Here is a 20,588-nt window from a genome sequence, read left to right as displayed (position 1 = left end):
AGTAATTAAAAGCGGCTGCTTGGCCAGGTTAAGGGGGCAGCTGACCTTCCACACTAGCAACCAAGATAGCTGACTACTAACACACTGTGTTTGTGGGGACATGGCCAAGATACAGAAGAGTATGACCACAGATAACAGCACACATATGCACTCATTTAAAAAAAGCTGCAGATATCCACATTAACTTCCTCCTCCAGTGTTAACTACAATGGATGCAACATGTAAATTGCTCTAAAGAAAAAATTTAAGGTTTTTTTTTAAAACACACACACACTGAAAGGCAATTTGATACAGTTAACCTATCCTGGAACAGAATCCCTTGTGATGTAGACCACGTGGCCATCATTTCATAAATAATTTCTGACATGGCCTGCTGTTCTGCCACTTACATTTCATTCTACAGAACTTAAATTAAATCCTTATAAATATGGATTCTACTCAACACAACCGCAACTTTGCAACAGAATCTCTTCAGCAACAAGGCCTCAGAAAGTAAAAAATATTTCCCTATTGACTGGGACCCAATATGTTAGTTTCTCTTTGACTCCTGCAACAGAGTTTGAGAAATCAAACAACTGCAGCATGGAGAACAGCATGTTTGTATCTTATTCCTGTGCTTTACAGCCAATAAGTTTTTTTGGTATCTAAAGAGCAGTATACTGATTTAATCCAGTGTCTTGAAATCCACTATCCAGTCTCTTGCTTGGACATGAATGGCCTATTAAACCTACAATGTATCTGTTTTAGTTAACTTCTGAGAGGGGAGGGGGCCAGGAGAGAAACAAAATGTACTTAAATGCTGGGCTTTTCCCTCCCTTGGGCTGAATGCCTTTCATCCAATAAGACATTCAAAGCAGTGACCCAGCAAATGGATTGAAAAAGCAATCTTCCGTCTGAGTGCCACATTATCCTTCCTATTCAGTATTCTCCGTGAGAGATCTCAATCAGCTGGGTGCGTGTGTAAGAGACAGCGCAGCCCATTGCTGGGTTAATTAAACATTTGACTTTAACACCCTCCCATCATTAAGGAAATAAAAACAGATAATTCAAACCACACTTCATACATAAGGTACACAACACACGTCAAAAATTAAGAGACCCCCCCCCCCCGACCCTCTGGAGAGTTCCACTGGGGAGATAATCAGTTTAAATCTTCACTGATTTATCAATTATTCTATTGATTAAAGTGGGGGTGATTATGCAAGGCTGCTTTCCCATATGGGATAAACGTCAGAGAAAGACAAACTCTGGTTCAAAGACTGCAAAAAGGAAGAGACCAATATGAACTCACTTGAGATACCCAGATGGATTAATTTTGTTTTGTTTCTGGGTAACAGAGGTGTTTCTGATCTCAGTGAGAAAAAAATGCTCTCTCAGTTAAATGTTAAAAACACATGCCATGGAATTTAGATATGTTTTCTCTATGTTTTCAAGTAGAAAACCAGCACTTGACATATTTTATAGATGCTAGTTCTGCAGTGCAACAAGGATAGAATTTTTTCCACCTGATCAGTCTGGTAAAGTGTCTAACAGCACCTTTATATGAGCAACCGATTGAGCTTGGTAAGAAAATCAACTATGGCACCAGACTTCTCTTCACCGGGCTCCCATGTTAAAAAAAAACCCTGCAAGACTAATAATGAAAGAAGACTCACTCTTAAAAGACTCAGATTTTAGCTAAGTTGTACAATTTAATGACAGCATTAGATGGTGTGTGGGAGGCTAAACAAAAAAGAAGCAAGGCTGCCATCAACATAGTGCAGCCCCAGCAGAGGGAAAGCAGGAACTAATTTACGTGGCAAACGTCTACTTACCACAAACCATCTGATTTTCTGAAGTCCAAAATGGGGGGAAAATCATTTGGGGAGAATGTGGGGGGGGGGGGAAATACCAACCCTTGACAGTTTAAAATCTAAAATGGTGGGTCCTTCGGATATTAATTCTGACTCAAGACAAAAATTCAAGCTATTTCAAAAATTCAAGCTAATTTGCCTATGATTAGTACAACTTGCACTTTATGGTATTGACACATTATTAAAGAATCCACTATTACAATGTTTGGCTAAATATTCACTTAACACATGTCCGCTGCAGCAGAGGAGTGTTCACTGCTGAATTTCTGCAAGATAATGGTGATGTATATATTCTATTTCTAAACCCAAACACAGTGTTCTTTTTTTATTACAACTATGTTGAAGAGCTGTATACAATCCCCTTCTTTTCTCAGTCTGCCAACCATCAAAAACATGTGTGTAGGTCCTTTAAAGCTGTGCTTCCCAACTTTAGAGTTCCATCCCAAAAGTGAGTTGTGAACCCTATTAAAGGGAATCATAGACTACTGCAGTTTTATTGATTTGTGGCTTGTAGCGCCACCTTTATAATTTTAAGAGTGCTAGATCAGGAAGATTCGGGTTTAAATCTTCTCATATCCACAAAGGTGATTTGTACCAGGCCCCCTCAGGCTTATCTTTAAGAGGCCATTGAAGACCGTTTTATCCAGGACAGCTTTTGACTGATTTACTTTGTATTTACTGGCAGTCCTAATTGGAGTTTTAAAATTATGACTTTTTATGGGTTTTTATAATGGTTTTTATTTATATAGCTTTATTGTGTTATTTATACTGTGTTTTCCCGAAAACAAGACAGAGTCTTATATTAATTTTTGCACCAAAAGATGCATTAGGGCTTATTTTTGGGGTAGGGCTTATTTTAGGGGAAATACCTTCACAATTCATTAAGGCGGGCTCTCAACAGCCCTGTTGCTTCCAGCTCACGTGTGATGCAAGCTGCATCCTCATTGGCAAGGAGTACCCTGCTGGATCACACTGTCCTGATCCGTAACTACAGGTAGGGCTTATTTTTGGAGTAGGGCTTATATTTTAAGTCTCCTCCAAAAAGCTTGAAAAGTCATGATAGGGCTTATTTTTGGGGTAGGCCTTATTTTCAGGGAAATGTGGTAAGCACTTTATATTATAAGCCGCCTTGGGTTCTGCAAGGGAGGAAGGCAGCTAATAAATGTTTCAAACAAAGGTCTTTCAGCTTAAGGTACTTTATAAGACTGTTATAAACTGTTATAATGATATGCGAGTTGGGGAGCAACTATACCACTTTCAGCTCTTTAAAAGGAAAGGTAGGAAAATGTAACCTTTACATCTTAATATCCTAGTATATTTGTAGTTAAAGGATTTTAAGTATATAATGTGCTACATTTCACATAACATTATTTACATTCATACTATAATAAAGATTAAATTTGAAAGTGATGCATATATTTAACAATCTTCCTCATGAATCATAGATTCAGCATTGTGGTGCTATGGTTAGAATTTTGGGCTAGAATTTTGGGACACCCAGAGTCAAATCCCCACTTTGCCACGAAGACACACACTCACTTTCTCTCTGCTTCCAGGTTGCATGTAGGTCAGGATGCCACATTTGCCACCCTTCTCATCTATTTTAAATTATATAGAGAGCCTTGAACGTTTCTCCTCTCAGGTCCTCACAGAGACATCCGCAGACAGTGTAGCCAGAACTCTTTAACAACAGACCCTCACTCTCACAGAGCTATCGGGGTTGGGGGCTCAAATCACATGCTGCTACCATTTATTCATATCTTAAAAATAAATAAATATAGATTCAGATATTAAATGGTGTGCGTGTGTTTCTTTCCCTTAGACACAAAGCTTATAGGGTGAAACAAAAAAGAATTAACTTTTATTTATGATATGAACATAATAGTGAAGAAAACCAGGTAGAAATTGCAATATTTCACTTCCATAGAGGTTTTGAACTGTGGTGCTATTCCTACAATTGGGAGCCTTTGGTAAAAACTGACCATTTTCAGTCCACTATATGAAGCTCTTCTCTATAGTTTCACTCAGACATCCTCCTTTTCCATCTCACTTCCCAACTGCAGTTCTCCAACTCTTCTTCCCAATTAGTGATCCCTCTTAGGGAGATGCGGGGCCTAATCTGATTGTCATACCTACTTCACAGGGTTGTTGTGATGTAAAATGGAGATGAGAATGATGTAAGCTGCTTTGGATGCCCACTGGGGAGAAAGGGGGTAGAAATGAAGTAAATTAATCACCACCATCATATCGAACATTCTTAGTCTTAGTTAAGTTAAAGAGTTCTTCTGTGATTCGTGCCAGTTGCAACAGAACTTCAAGCACATTAGTCATCCTCATCCTTGACCAAAGTTTCATTGTTTCACCTTAGCAGAGTTTCCCTCAACCTTTCCAGGCTTCCAGGATGGTTTTTTTCTTACTCTACAATTTAATGGAAGAGCAAGTGGTTTTCCATGATAAATCTGTGGTATAATACTGGAGTATGAGAACTCTTGAAGATCTTTTCCCCCAGTCAACAATGAAATCCACACACCAGGCACACAAGTGCTGCAGGAGGGATGCAATCAAAATAAGTGGCTCAGCACATCAGAAATAATCCATTAGGAACAGTCATAAGCAAAGGACTGTCTTAAATTTAAAAAAATGCCTCAACATTATGCTGTTTCATGTTTATAAAGTAAAAAACAGAGTAAAAATAAGTTAATTTGGACAATTCAAAGAAACCCCATGTAAACATGTTTCCATTCATGCTTAGACACCAATTTTTAACTGTATATTCTAAACAGCAGTCTGTGTATCCCAGAAAAAAAACAGTTGCAAGAGAGCCAACAGAATGTTAACAATATTGTTTTATGACAAGCTGAAATGCATGTATTAAAGACTGCTGCTGTCACCATGTGGCTGGATGGTTGTCTCCCTGGGGCAGGACTGCTTAACTGCCCCATGAGGGAGAGGGTGCTTTCCCCCCAGATTTCCCCAGCCAGTTCACAGCCCAGTCAGGAAGCTGGGGCAGGAATTTTAAAACAGCCTCAGCTTTCTTCGCTGAATCTAGTACACATTCTGTTGGAGTAAGAAAATCCATCCACCATCCAGGTTAGCTTAGGAAACCTGTCAATAGAAGAATGAGCTTCTTTGTAATCTAGGGGTTAGGACAGCTGGACAGATATAAGCCCAGTTCAACTCTACAGATATTCCAGTTCACATCATGAGGACAGAAATAGCATTAGTAAATTCTAAAAACATTGCCAAATTAATCTGTTACAGCAAAAAAAGAAGAAGATGTTCTTCAGCACATAAAAGAAACACAGGCCGTCTCCGCAAGGGGAATTAAATGGCGAGCTGGAGACGGCAAAAACGCCGTCTCCAGCCACGCCATTCAAGCACGGGTGACGCGCAATAGGCTTGCCACGCCCAGCCACGCCACCGCTCGGCGCCCGCCTCGCTCCGGCCTGAAGCCGGTAGCCCCAGAGTGCTTCCCAGCTCTTTTTGGGGAAATGCCGCCCGCTGAAGCCGCTGCTTCGAGCGACCGGTAATCCAGCGGCTTCACGGCGCCTTCCCCAATCTCGGCACTTACGCGCATTTGTCCCCTGGCCTCACCGCTGGGCGCCATTGTGGCGCGCAAGAGGCCAGAGGCGTGTCACCCAGGCCTCGCTACGCAAGCAGGAGGCCCAGGGACATGTTACTGAAGTCGCAATGGGCTAAGGCCGGCGCTCGACCGGGCTGACTGCCGGGTTGTTCTCAATGACTGACCGTCGGTGCGGACGGTCCCAGCGTCGTCGGGTCGGCGTCGGAAACGGCCCCAGATTTATTGTGACACGAACTTTCAGTCCAGGAGAGTATGAAGAGAGTAAATTTCAGGAGTACAATATTCATGAATGTACACTGGATATCCAGCTCCAGTTCTGATAAGTGAAGTATTATTTAGACCAGTGATGGCGAACCTATGGTACGGGTGCCAGAGGTGGAACTCGGAGCCCTCTCTGTGGGCACGCGCACACAGAGTTCGTCATGTGGGGGTGGAAAATCACCCCCCACACTCAGACATCTAGGCTGGCCTGGGCCACTGAGCATGATGTGTGTGCACCACGGTGAGCAGGGAGGACTCGACTGGCGGGTCTGGTGCCTGTGCTCCGGGTGGTTGCTGCCTGCGGGGGAGGAGGCAGAGATGCTAGAGAGGCACAGAGCAGTGTGCGTGGGACTTGCTGGAGGCCAGAGCAGGCTGGCCCCTGCTCGAGTGGGTGGGGCAGAGGAAGAGGGAGCCAACCGTTTTTTTCTAAACTAAAACCTCAGCATTCAGGTTAAATTGCCAGGTTGGCACTTTACGATAAATAAGTGGGGTTTGGGTTGCAATTTGGGCACTCAATCTCAAAAAAGGTTCTCGCTTTCATCCACTGGATTTAGATCGTATTCCACCCTCCTTTAGATGCATAGGATGTCTCAAATAGATTAATCCCATGCAGTCATAGTCCAGAATAAATAGACTAAAGTATTTTGAAAAGGACTGGACTATAAGGCTGTAATTGGCCCCATCAGAAGCGTAGCAAGGCGGAAAAGTGCCCGGTGCACTGGTGTATCCTCCGCTCCTGTCCTGCCCCTGCCACGTCCCCACAGGAGTGCGCGTCCGGTGCATCACCCCTGCCCCCTTGGAGCTATGCCTCTGGGCCCCATGAAGTCTTTGCCTTACAATAGTGGCTTCTGAGACGCACAGGACAACTGATTATCTACCCAGCCAGTGTGCACTATTTCCTTTCAACTTAATGATAACATTCCACAACCACTCTCACCCCCAAATATTTTTTTAAAAGAGCCACCAAGTCTACTGTGTGTTCCACTGTCCCAACCATTGGAGATTTCACCACCCGGCATTCTAAACCAGACTGGAACTGGGGGTGTATACCACACCGATATAGCAAGGCACAGAATCAGCAACTGTGCTTCGTGAGACCCCACTGCAGCCCAAGTCTAGTTGAAAACTTTAAGGAAAAAGGTTTGCCACAGGCAGCGCACCGAAGCTCAAACATGGTCTTCCTTACCTTTGGATATAGGTTACACATGCAAGTTGTACTGGAATGACATGCAAAACCAATTGTATATGAAGACCTTTTCCTTCAGATCTCCCATCTCTTGCAAAGCCAGCTAAAACCTTACATTAGCATGCTGTATTTTACCCTCACCTCTAGAAATACTAAGGGTGCTATTTGTAATTGTATTCTTTTAAGAGGTTTGTTCTCTGCAGCTGTTTTCTGCTTGCAGTGTATTTTGTGTAATCAGCACATCATCATAAATACATTGGCTGTTCCCCTGAGGGGAGCTGTCAGTGTTTAATTTACAGAACAACCTGGCCAATGTGAATTCTAATGTTATAGTGTGAAGGCAAGGAGCTACCACAGTCGGAGCGAGGAGGGTTCTATGAATTTTTATATCAAGTGTTAGTCCCAGGACAATTTAGTTTCAGAAATAGATTATTTTTAAAAAGCTTTTTGCAGTGTATGAAATGGATTCTTTACCACTTACAGCTTAACACTCCCCTACAGGCATTAAGGCGACTTGGACTCTTTACAAAAAGACTCTCCATATTCAGTAAACTCCAACCAGCAGGAGGCAGTGAGATTCACTCAAGAAAAGAATGCCTTTCTGAAGTTAATGAATGATGCCCATGCCAAAAGCTAATCTGTTTTTCTGCTAACGGACTAAGTAGCACTACAAGTTTATAATATGTGTTTCACTAGTAGTTTCTGCTCAATTAAAAACTGCATTCTTGAAGGGGAGACCCTGAATTATCCTTCCCTACTTTCCTTTTAAGGCAGCCTCTTAGTTTTCATTGAAATGGCTTGGTAAATTATTATGTCAGCCTAGCAATACTTTAGTGGCTGGGAGACTTTTTACAAAGGATCTGTATATAGCAACCCAGAACTCACAGCTGCTAAAGGATGAACAAATGAAACAAACAGATAATTCTCCCCAAACAAATATTTGGACTTTGAAAATTAATGCAGCAGCAAGTTACTTAAACTTAACCATAACTGGAGATTCCCCATGCATCACATTTACTCACAAGGAAGATGGCCCTAAAAGTAAGATGATTTCCCTAAAATAGGTTAAAAACAAAAAGTTTTTTTTTGATACTGTATAAGAATTTAAAATATACATACCTCTATTCTTGAAGAAACAGCTGGGGGAAATCTCTTCCTTTCTGGTTATTTAAAATTGCCAAAGAATTGGCTATTCTTTCCAATTCTATAGAGAGGAGATTTGTTAAAAAACCCAACAGTCTAAGTATTGAAGCCCTCTTTAAATGACAAATCATTATCCCTTGTAAAAGCGACCAACTACTTGAAAACTTACTAACGCTATCCTGTGTGCTTACATGGAAACACATCTAATTGGGTTTAGCCCCAGATAAATGTGCAAAAGGCAGTAAACCTATATTCGGGTCTGTACCACTTCATGGAGGTGGGAGTTCACATGACTGAATGCTCCTTCATACAAAAAAGTATGAGAAAAAATCCAAGCCCCCAAAATCCAAGAGAGAGACAGAGAGATCAAATTACAACTAATGGTGATCCCATAGGCCAGGTTTTCAAGGCAAGCGATGTTCATAGGTGGTCTGCCATTGCCTGCTTCTCTGTGGGCTGAGAAAATCTGGAGAGAGCTGTGACTGACCCAAGGTTCTTCAGCAAGCTTCAAGTGGAGGAGTGGGGAATCAAACCTGGTTCCCTAGATTAGAGTCTGCCACTCTTAACCCCTACACCATGCTGGTTCTTTATTTATTTATTTATTTTTATTAATTTATAAAAACATTTATGTCCCACCTTTCCTTTTGGCTCAAGGTGGCTTAATAACAATAAAACATCTCCACCTAAAACCAAAGATAATGTAACAAACACCAAATCCTTCCCCCTCTTAAAGATGCCTGAAATTCAAACCCCCTCAAAAGCCCTGGCAAAAAGGCAGGCCTTGCATTGCCTCCAGAAGATCTTCCAGGGTGATGCCCCTCTCACATCTTCAGGGAGTCCATTCCACAGAGCCGGAGCCATACTGGAAAACCACCATTGGTATTTATCTGAGAAGGGTCCTTCTCCTCTGAATAGAAGGAGGACATCTTGTTGGTGTTTCCCACCAACCAATAGGGGAGGCAGGAAAAGATTTTTTTTATTTTCTTCATCTTCCTATTGGAGCAGGAATGCCCCTTTCCTCAGTTCAGTGACTCTAAAAACAGTAAAACAACATCCAAGAACTATATAACGTAAACTTAAAACATTGGTGGAAAGGGTGAGCATAGGAAGATGGAGAGATGCACACAATGAGAATAGTACCCAGGAACTGTAACACTAGTAAACAACAAATACATCCTAAACAGCTCAGGCTGCCTAACATTAGCTAATGTAAGATAATAACCTGTCAGTAAAAGACAATGCCAAAGGGAGGGCAGGAGTTCCTCTTTCTGCTCAAAGGACTCCTCGTCGGTAAGTACCAATGGTTGTACTCCCCTGAACTGAAGAACATCTTGTTGGTCCTCCCAGAGCAGGGTCCCTTGAAACAACTGGGTCATTTTCAAATAGAGAAAGAACATGTTGTAAGACTTTGTACCTGAAGGCTATGTTTGCAGAATTGTACAAGTTTATCTTGTAGTGCCTAATGAACATTGAAATTATTTACCAGGTGGCAGCCTTGCAAACCTCCTCTATTGAAGTGTTCTTTGAGAATGCTACATTTGCGGCTGCTCCTTTTACAGAATGGGCTGTTATACCCAGAAGTGGCTCCAATAGGCCTAGACAATGCAGGATTTGAGGCATTTGCTGATGGTATTACTGGAAATCGCTTTCCCTAGATTTGGAAAAGTGTTGGATGGAAATGAACATGGACTCTGCCTTGTGAAAGGCCTCAGTCCTGACTGGATAGGCTTTTAGAGACCTTCTGATGTATAGATTGTGCCAGAGATTCTCCCTGGGGTGTTTAAGATTGGATGCAAAGGAAGGTAAGCATATCTCTTGCTCTCTATGGAACCTAGTGTCAACCTTTGGTCTGAACACTGGATCTGGTCTCATCCTTATGAAAGATGTACAAGTCCGAGTCAATGGATAGGGCTGCGAGTTCTGAGATGTGTCAAGCAAAAGTTATGGCTTCCTGGAAAATGGTCTTCAGTCTGAGGTATTTGAGAGGAATCTGACTGATCGGCTCGAAAGGTGCTTTGGTGAGAGCATTCAGGACTGAATTTAATCTCCATGTGGGAAAATGATGCATCTGAGATTTTTCCCTGGCCCTGGCACCCTTCAGACACAGAACAATGTAAGGATGTCTGTTAGTCTGCCATTTTCCCAGGCAGGGAACTACGGTGGTCAAGGCAGCATTCAGCCCATCATGTAGAAAACTCGGCAGGAACTTCCGCAGGGTGAATGGGATCTATTTTCTTTTTTCTGGCCCAGTGGATGAAGGCTTTCCAGGTGACATGGTCAGTGGAGGATCTCCTGGAGGACATTATGGTCTGAGTGACCTTTTCAGAAATATTGTCTGCTATAAGTGAGTACCTTTTAACCACCAGGCAGTTAAGCCTCCATTTTCCTGGGTTTGAATGGAAGATCAGGCCTTGAGGAAGCATGTCCCATGAGATCAGAATCTCAGGGGAGGAAGGACTGCCGGCTGTTGAAGAGTTGAGTACCAAGGTCTTCTCAGCCAGTTTGGGTCAAAGAGAATGATCTCCGCTTGAAGGACAACCACCTTCCTCAGAAGCTTGGGAAGACTGGGAGTGGAGAGAAGGCATATAGGAGAGTTTGGCCAGGGCACAGTGTGTCGCTTCAGTTTCCCAGAGGAAGTACCGTGTGAAGATGTGTGAAGTCTGGGCACTGAAGATCCACCTCCAGAATGCCCAGGCATTTGGTCATCCAGACAAACAAGTATTTCCTGTATCTCCACTCCACTCACCCTTTGAGCCAGTCTGCTGGGAGATTTGCAACTCCCCTGATGTGTTCCGCTTCTAGGGATAGGAAGGAGTGTTCTGCCACGGAAAGGACCTTGGACACCTCCTGATGAAGAGCTGAGGAATGGGAACCCCCTGCTGGTTCAGATATGCCTTGGTGGTGTCCATCCAAATGAGGATGTGTTTGCCCTGGATCCTCTGCAGAAATGACGAGAGAGCAAGGAAGACCACTCTCATCTCCAACCTGTTGACTGGCAGGGAGGTCTCCCTGGTGGACCAGAGACCATGAGCCAGGGTATCCTCCACTAAGGCCCCCCAACCGCGGAGACTGGTGTCCGTGAAGATTTGGATTTGTTGAGGGATCCAGTAACACTTCCTGTGGAGAAGGTTGATGTCTTTTGCCCATCACACTAGACAGCATTTCACTTGGCCGGGGACTCGAATGAGAACGCAGTGTTTCCAAATAATATCATCCTGCTAGGGGGCTAGCAACTGCTTGAGGCTTCTGGTGTTAAATCACCCCCCTGAACGGCATTCATGGTGGACATCAGTAATCCCACCCCCCTCAGGCCCTGGATGTGAAGTGCAGCCATGCACTTGAATAAGAGGAACCTATAATCCTCCACTCTGAGGAAACGTGACTCCTGTTCAGGCACTTGAGAGTCATCCACCTCCCCCCTCCTCTTCATCTGAGAAGAGCTCTTGCTCCTCCTGAGTACCATGCCGTTGGGAGCCTCAAGCCTTCATGTGCATGTTGAGATCCTTTTCTCACCTCTTGCAGCTCTTGGAGTCTTGGGAATGGTAGCTAGAGGCTTCGGCAGCCATCTTTTCTTGTGGTTTTGCTTTCATGTGCCTCTTGTCTTTAAGTGCCAAAACAGCCCCCTCACCAAATAATGCCTGCAGGACACACATGGATGGAGTGTTGGGGGCTGGCCTCCAGTGGGCAATGCATGTCCTTCTTGGAGTGGAACTCCGAGTTCTCCGACATGGTTTGATTAGAGGCATCGCTCAGAGGAGACTGAAGGGGCCGGCAAAAGGTGTCCCTTGGTAGAAGAAGGGAGAGAGAGGGAGGAGGACAAGAAAGCTGAAGGGAGATTAAGGTAGAAGGGTAAAGAAGATGTTAGAAAGAAGGAATGTTAAGAAAACTAGTGTAGGCAACCTAGCAACGTGCTACTCCGCTTGAGGCAGGAATAAGGAAAGGGACATTTCTACTCAATAGGAAGAGGAAGAAAAAACATTATTTCCTGCCTCCTCAATTGGTTGGTGGGAATTACTCTCAAGATGTCATCAGGGGAGAAGGCCCAGACTTTGGTTGATGACAAACAACCCAGCCTAAATGTCCAACAAGGTACAAGGAACTTTTCATATGGTTTTCTATTTCAATGAGAAGCAGGTTTGTACAACAGCTTTAGACCTTACCTATTACTGAAAAATATTTTCATTAAACTCAGTGGAACTGAATTTCAAGTACTCCTGTTTAAGACTGGACTAGAAAAGGAAACCATAGCAAGACTGTGTAAATCTGAGCCAAGAATTATATTTAAAGCCAGATCCTCAAAGTTACAAACTTAATAGCAAACAAAAAAGCTACCACTGATTACAGTGCTTTATACTTAGGATCATAAATTATTTTAGCATATTTTGAAAGGTAAAATAAATTCTCCTTACTGCAAAGCCTCCAATAGATCCTTACTTTGCAAGAACCATTAATCTGAGAAATAGCATTGTGGGAGTTTCCCATTTCTCCTGACAATTTCTCAATTATCTTAAATAAAGGTATAACTATATTTATTTTTACATCAAACCAATTGTTTTCAACTTAGCTCAATCTTCATTACAATCCAGGATCAGAGAACAATACAGAGATGATAGTCTACAATGATCATATGAAACAATTCTCAACATAGGTAACACACAATGTTTAAAATACAAAATAAAATACTGGGTAATTAAAACTGAACCACAATTTTCTGCTTTATTGAATACTAGCAATAAAGCTTGTTGTACAAAAAAAATACAATGGGCTCTAGAAAACTAATTCTCCCAGGGCAAGAGATGTTGATGGAGAATATCTACAGGAAATGGTGCCCAGCACAAACACTGAAACTGCACCCCCAAACATCCCAGTTTTGCCACGAAGGGAGAGCAGGGTACCTCTGGAGACAGGGAGAATTCTTCCCATCTTACCTAGTTTGCAAAGCTGGATCCCGACTTTGCAAAGGGGGAGAGCCAGTGGGGTGCCTATGAAGATGGGGACAATTCTCCCCATCTCCATAGGAAATCCCCCTTGTTTGAAAAAGCAGGATTCCAGCTTCGTAAGCAGGGAGGAAGTAGCAGAAGGCCTGTGAAGCTGGGTCCCAGCTTTCAAAGTGGGGGGAGCCAGCTGGGTGCCATAGGCGATCCCCCTCACTCTCCTTTCTACCACCCCTTCTCTAAGTCTTCTCTATTTTTGCCCCACTACCCCAACTGTCTTTCTCCCCTCTCACCCCAGTTCTCTCAGTCCATTTATTTCAGCTCTATCTTTCTCTCTTCCTACTCCAAATTCTCTATTTCCTATGTTTTTGACACTCTACCCTAGCTTTCGTTCTCTCTTTCTGGTAACCTACCCTAACTCTCTTTCTGCCTTCCCACAGCACTCCTCTTTTTGCCCCTACTTGAACTCTCCCCCACCCCCAGCCCAATTCTTGGTAGCTTGACTGGAGCACTCTGGGTGAGTGTGACGAGACCTCCCCCGCACAGCCCCATTGTCACCATCTCAGCTGGAGCTGTTCAAGCTATGGCGAGACCTCCCCTCCCAATAGTCTTGGAGGGGTTCAGCTGTTCAATTCTGGCTGTTGGAGCCAGGCTCGCTGCTGACAGTTGGCTCAGGCAAGGAGAAAAGACTGATTTGTTTTGCCTGGGTGTTTAGACAAAATTGTAGAGAAGTACTGAGTTCAAATTTCCTATTAGAAACAACAATACAATAGTACATGTTCAGTGGTTTCTATCATTCCCGACTGGCCTGAATAGTGGCAAAGTTCATAGGGAATGTGTGCATATCTTTCTTCCAATAATGCTGATGGAAGGGCATTGAGCTCTGTGATGTTTAGGGTATTCCAGAGTATACAATTAATTGGGTGGAGCAAAGTTTTCATTTCTGTTCCCTAGAATGACAGTAGAGTGGCTCCACACACTGACAGATTGCAGGGAAATGTCCCATAATCTTTGTTTGATTTATACTCTGGCCTGTTGATGCCCAAGACACAACAGCGTTATGTTGTCCATGCCAATATGGAGCAATTTTCCTTCTATTTTTCTTGACCATTGCTTCTTGGCCTTTTGGCAAATATTAAATGTAGTATTTAATCAATTGTTTCAAAGCCAACGGCACATAAACTGGGCAAGTTTGTAATTATTGTTGGAAACTGAGATGCTCAGGAGAATATTCCATGAAACAGTTCATCGATACCCAAGTCTCCCTTTTAAGGGCAACCCCCTGCCCCCCGAAACATGCCCAAATCTATTTGTACTTGTTTAGAATTATTGTAATTTGTAACTAGAACTCACTTCAAAGGCAGAAGGAAAAATGTTACCAAAACTTATCAAGTTTGTGGTAAAATAAAATGTGTGTATTGATTTTTTCTTCAAAAAAAGATAACCAAAAATTATTTCTCGGTTACTAACAATAACTTTGGCTTGGACCAGAGTTCCTTTGATAGCAGAGTCATAACAGTCTGCCCAGCACTGACTTTGCTGAGGTATTTCTTTATCCATCAGGTGTTCTCCATATGGCATATGCCTAAACCATGTTTTCTATAAAGGCACATTTTTAAATGGAAAAATATTAAATGAATAATCTATTGTCTCAAAGTACATTCTGTTATGCAAGGATTTTTTTCATACGTGTGTAGCTGCTAACTAGTCTAGTAACTAATGAAACCTAAATAATGAAACCTAAAGTTTTCAAATTCACAATACAATCACTGGAATGAGTCTAAAAAAGCTGACTAGTCCTAGACTAGAGTAACAAGCAAGACTGGAAATTAAGCAGTACCACAAATTACCATTAGAGAGCAGCATAGTATACATGATCTTTTATCATGCTTCATTCTTTTCCTTTTCCCCACAGCTTTGCTCTTGCTCATTTCAACACACATGCACATGAGAGAGCACGCACACACAAAATAGCTGGTTCTAATTCAATTAGTGCAGACTGCAACTCCAGAAAAAGAGTAATTCAATTAGCGAATTGAGGGGCTCTGCAATACCTCTAAGCAGATGTTCACAATCCTTAGGAACTAGGAGATAGCTTTAAAAGTACCTGGATCCCACCCGGTCGACACTACATATGTCATTTGTCATAACGGCTGTGCAGACTTTTCCGACTTCTAACAAGGAGCAGGCCCCAGAATACAACTTATCAAGAAGATCAATGCATATTATATAATACTGGCATTCATTCTATGCCGAATTCAGGGTTATTCTATTGGGGAAACAATTTATTATGATCCATCTGCACTTTAATGGTGTTCGTAATAATTCGTGCCACACGTTGACTGAGTGACACAGAGAATTTCCTTTGAATAGATAAATGTTTACCACTTACTTTGAGGACAAATTTGAAATGGTTGTGTTTTCAAGTGAATTCCTTCAGTGACATACTAGATGTAGGGGCGGGAGGAGAGTAAAGCAGCGTATAAAATCACCTGACACTATTACATCCAACAAACTTTGTTTTTTAAACAACAAAAATACCTTGCCACTTCGATGTCATGTTATTTGCTTTGTTAAAACAAGCCAATAACAGTAATGTTCTCCTCTTGTTACAAAACAGCAATTTATTTATCCTGGAATATATTAACTTGGCAAGTATGAATTGTACTGAAGATTCCTTGTGCTATAATTGTGGAACTGTGGTTGCAAGTATACAAAAATAATGTCAGTGAGGTAAGAAGGGAGATTAGAAACTTTTATAAGATTCTTTGTGTTTGCTATGCTGATGTCATAAAAGACCATATACTATATATACATAATTCAGCTTTTTTCAGCGAACACCATGAGGCTTCCTGCATTCATTCAATATATTACAAGGAGGAGTAAAAACTGAATAGGAATTAAAGCAGGGAGGAACATCTGCAGATGGTTTTTTTTAAATCATGGCATGCTAAATAACCACTCTGTTGGAATATACCTTTCACATGTATCACATGTGTGCACCACCCTGAGCCTTTGGGGGAGGGTGGTATATAAATATGATAAATAAATAAATAAATAAAATGCCATCACGTTGCTGGCCACCTATGATGACCCAATAGGGTTTTCAAAGCAAGAAATGTTTAGAGGTGCCTAGCCAGTGCCTGCCTCCATGTCACAATCCTGGACTTCCATGGTGGTCTTCCATCCAAATACTAACCCAAATCAACCCTGTTTAGCTTACAAGGTCTGAAAAGACTGGGCTGGTCTGGGCCATCCATGTCAAGGGTGTCACACTGACGTAGAATATTTTTGAAGATAAACATTCCAGGCATAAGCCTTTCATCTTTGTATTATTCTTTGCATATTAAGGCACACATGTTTCAACTACATACCGTGTTTCCCTAAAAATAAGCCCTACCCCGAAAATAAGCCCTATCATGATTTTTCAGGATTTTTAGAGGAGGCTTAAAATATAAGCCCTACTCCAAAAATAAGCCCTACCAGTAGTTACAGATCAGGATGGTGTGATCCAGCAGGGTGCTCCCTGCCAATGAGGATGCAGCTTGAATCACACGTGACTCAAAGGGGAAGCAAAGGGGTTGCCGAGAGCCCACCTTAATGAATTGTGAAGGTACAGTATTTCCCCTAAAATAAGGCCTACCCCGAAAATAAGTCCTAATGCATCTTTTGGTGCAAAAATTAATATAAGACCCTGTCTTATTTTCAGGGAAACACAGTATTTCCCTAGGCAACCCTGCTTGCTCATTTTACCTCATAAATACTATACAGCTAATCTTTATCCACCACAGCTGAATTTAGGTGCGATTATCAAACTGCTGATTTGGTGGCATTTCTGCCCTTCGCGGTTACAACTTTCAGTTTTATCAGTGGCAAAGGGGGAAAGAGACAAGAGAATCCCTCAGCCTGTATGCAGTCCTTCCCAAATGAGGACCATTGCTTAAATCTGTGTGTCACATACAATGGCAGTTCAATATTTCATAGCCAATACAAGGAATGAGCAACACCACTGCAACTTTAAATCTTGGTAAATCCCATGTCAGCCTCTCCCTCTCATTGAAATGCCAGAGGGAGCGGCAATCAGAGTGGAGATGTTCAACGTGATAGAGGTCAGGACACCAGTGGATCAACGTGCCAGAAACACGACCTTGTTTATTTTTTCCTCCAGTATTATTGTTTACAGGGTGCTTTGTTCATGTACTTTGTGATTCTTAGCTAAAAGATGAAATTACAGCCCAGGATGGTGCACTCAGGCACACATCCAATTTGTGTTTCCATCTCAGAAAACAAAAAGCTTTGGAGGCCCTCGGGCTGCCATTCAAACTTGGAGAGGCTGACATTTTTAACAGCATGAACTAGAGACTGGCAGAGGGAATGATCGAATGCATTTCTAACTTGTCAATCAAAGATCTCACCTCTGCTGTCTTGTAAACAGTTGGAAGCCATCTAAGTACATTCATAAATAGGGGACAAGCCGGCTACCAGCTCTGGGCTAGAGCCACAGGCTTTGGCTGCTAGCCCCCCAAATTATGATTTGGTTTAAAAAACTATACCACCAACAACCTGCGGGCACTTTATCAAGACCACTTGAGCAGAATCAGTGAGGGCAATACTACACAGATTTCAGTCAAGAACAGTCGGTCCTTTCACTGTGTTCATGAAATACTCTGATCACTTCTAATAACAGCCTTTTGTACTAATAAAATGGCTCATTCTCTGAACAGTTTCATCAAGAGACGCCTCCCCCCTTCGGGAGTTTTAGATAGATGTACTTGACCCTAGCTGAGTTTGCTTGACTAGCACAGAGATGAGACACACCCATGACAAAAGTTGTTTTTCTTCTGTGTATGTGCGCACTAGAAATCAAAACAGACCTAACTACAAAAACGTATAAGTGTGCTACTTATAGATAACTCACAGACCAGTTGGCAAGATGAAGACAAAGATCCATTCATTAAAACAAATAATCAAACAAGTTTGCTTACAAAAGTGCATTTACAGCCTCAGACTTTCAAATGGCTTCTTTGCCCATTACATAAAAACCACTGGTGTAAAGTATTTCCACTTTATAAACTCCAATGTTTTCTCTTCCAAATGGTTATAATCTCCACAAGCTTCCAAATGTGAGACAAAAAAGTATTTTCATATGCTACTAAGTACGCTTCCTAAACTAGAAGGACTCCAGATGAGTTCCTTACGGAAGTTTAATTCAGCTTAGATTCATTCAAAACTGAGCAACTCAAGACAGGAGTGCTCAAAGATTCTACCTATATTTTTACACACAAAAACTGATACAGTATCCTCTTCTTTATACCTTGCAAAGCAGGTCCCAAATGCCTGGGTGGCTGAGAGGACACCTTACAGAGTTCACCAACCCAAGTATTAGTTCAACCAGAAGAGCTGCCACAGAGTGATCTAAGAAGTGTCAGCAGAATTTTCACACCATTCAGGGCAAAAAGCCAGATTTATAATTAAGTCAAATCATAAGTTTTTGGCCACAAACAAATGACTGTATCCAGCTATCTGTCACAATGATTCATGAACCTTAGGAGTACGCTGGAACATTTATACCACGAGAATTCTCCAGGGACTAGCACCCCGGACTGCTTTCTCTATTGACTATTTTGAAGCCACACGCCACACCTAATTGTCTTGAAACCAGTATATAATTATTCCAGTTTTCTCAACTGCCTTGGTTCAGCCTTAATATCTTCCTTCTAATTATGCTTAACTAGTTACCACAGTACTGTTTTACTCAGTGATTCAAAAAAAAAATGAGGTGGGACGGTGCAGTGGACTGAATTGACATCATCTCGCCATATTAATTAGATTCCAGGGGCAGCATCACTGCAAAGGCTTGATATAATTGAAGACTTAATGAAAGCCCATTAACAGGGCATAAATATGGTCAATTTGAAATTCTAGATTTCCCATTTATCCACAAGAAAGTTCAATAAAATCTATCTCACCACTGAACAGTGTTCAGCCGATGGAACACAAGGAAACAACTCTCAGTATGCCACTGACCAATTTAATATTCAAATCTAAGAAAATATCTGGGACAACAGAACAAACCCAACTACATAAAGTCCATCTAAGACCTCCTTTGGCTAGGCATCCTTAAAAACTCAGTAAAATAAGATATATTTGCTTCTTCTTGAATTACTCGCATTTCTACACTGGCTCTGAATATATGCAAGATGAGGATGATATCTGTTAGTCTGAATGAAGTGAAGGAAACAGATACCACGAAGTTAAGTAAATAAGGAAAGAAGAAAGTTAATGAATGAAAGCAAAGAAGTTCACAAGCAGCAGACACACCCACAGAGAGAGAGCGAGAGAGAGCGAGAGAGAGCGAGAGAGAGAGAGAGAGAGTGTACCTGGAAAGCTGTGAGTGCGCCGGTCCCTGGGTTATACAGGCATCGCAGCGAGGGCATGCTGTCCGCCAGGCTGGAGCAGCCCAGCCACAGAGACCGGGGCATAGAACACTGCAGAGAAAGGACAACTATGAGATGGGACTATATGAACAGGATGGCACAGATTATAGAAAAATCTGAGGATGCAATTAAGTCTTCAGCAAAGTTCTTGCTGATTGGAACAGTCTCCACAAATGCTGCTGATCTGCATGTCCTCCTTACAGAGAAGCAGAACAAGGAGAAAGAGGAATGGAGAACATACACACATAGCACAGACATACCGAGTAAACGCTTATTACTATTTTGTATTTTTATTTACTTCATTTATATTCCACTCTTCTTCCCAATGGGGACCCAAAGTGGCATACAAGAGTCTTCTCTTCTCCATTTAACTCTCACAACAACTCTGTGAGGTAGGTTAGGCTGAGAGCAGGTGACCGGCGAGCATCACCCACCAAGCTTCCACGGCGAAGTGGGGATTTGAACCTGGGTCTCCCAGATCTCAAGAGTGCTCTAAAAGAAGGTTGTCAAGAATTTTGGTTGGTTAAAAACTGCTAGCTTTTAAAGGAAGTATCCAATTAAAAGAAATATTACAGTGGAGTGATGCAGGTGCAACCCGGCCCATGCTTCAACTATTTTTAAGACATCAGGAGCAGAATCATGGGTTCCCTGCTCTCTCTGGCACAAATCCACTCTGGTCTTCTCCCACTGACCTTACCCTGGTTAGTCATGATGTCAACATCATGGAATCATATTTCATATTAACCAAGGTCTGAAACCAGCTTGAGATCCTGGTTAGCTTCACACCCCTGATACTGGTAAAAAAAAACCTAGCAAGGATAGAGCCACTGGGGATAGACAAAGTATGCGAGATACTGTTCACCTTTGTAACATGTTCCCATTAACTCTAGCTAAAGGATGGGCCATATTATATTTGCTGAAGTCCAGGATTTCAGTCACAATAATGTTTTAAGGGTATTTAATGAAGATACTAGCTTCTGCTACCTGACTACAATGGACCATTTATTCTGTGGAAAACTGCCTCAAAGATAACACCTGAGCTTCGTACAGATGACATATGCACTGCATACACTGCATCCTTACCTGGGGATTTTGAATCAAACTATTCACAGCACCAAGTAATACCCTCTCCAAGCATAACCTCTCCAGTTCATCTGCTGTCTTCCCCCATACAGTGTACCCCATTCAGCA

At 42.2% G+C, this 20,588-nt stretch overlaps 1 protein-coding gene across 4 annotated transcripts in view; it reads right to left on the bottom strand.

Moving 5' to 3' along the window:
• BTRC (beta-transducin repeat containing E3 ubiquitin protein ligase) overlaps positions 1-20,588 on the bottom strand; it is a 153,740-nt gene that overhangs the window by 87,269 nt on the left and 45,883 nt on the right. For 2 of the 4 annotated variants that reach the window (XM_048505358.1, XM_048505360.1), the window contains one exon: positions 19,341-19,448. The exons of the other annotated variants lie outside the window; for them this stretch is intronic. In XM_048505358.1, the coding sequence (XP_048361315.1) occupies positions 19,341-19,448 (108 nt within the window). The remainder of the gene's footprint in view (positions 1-19,340; positions 19,449-20,588) is intronic. 4 annotated transcript variants of the gene reach the window in all.

The sequence above is a fragment of the Sphaerodactylus townsendi genome, linkage group LG08, assembly GCF_021028975.2.
Source record: "Sphaerodactylus townsendi isolate TG3544 linkage group LG08, MPM_Stown_v2.3, whole genome shotgun sequence".
Taxonomy (NCBI): Eukaryota; Metazoa; Chordata; class Lepidosauria; order Squamata; family Sphaerodactylidae; genus Sphaerodactylus; species Sphaerodactylus townsendi.
This window is presented reverse-complemented; position numbering and strand designations above follow the sequence as displayed.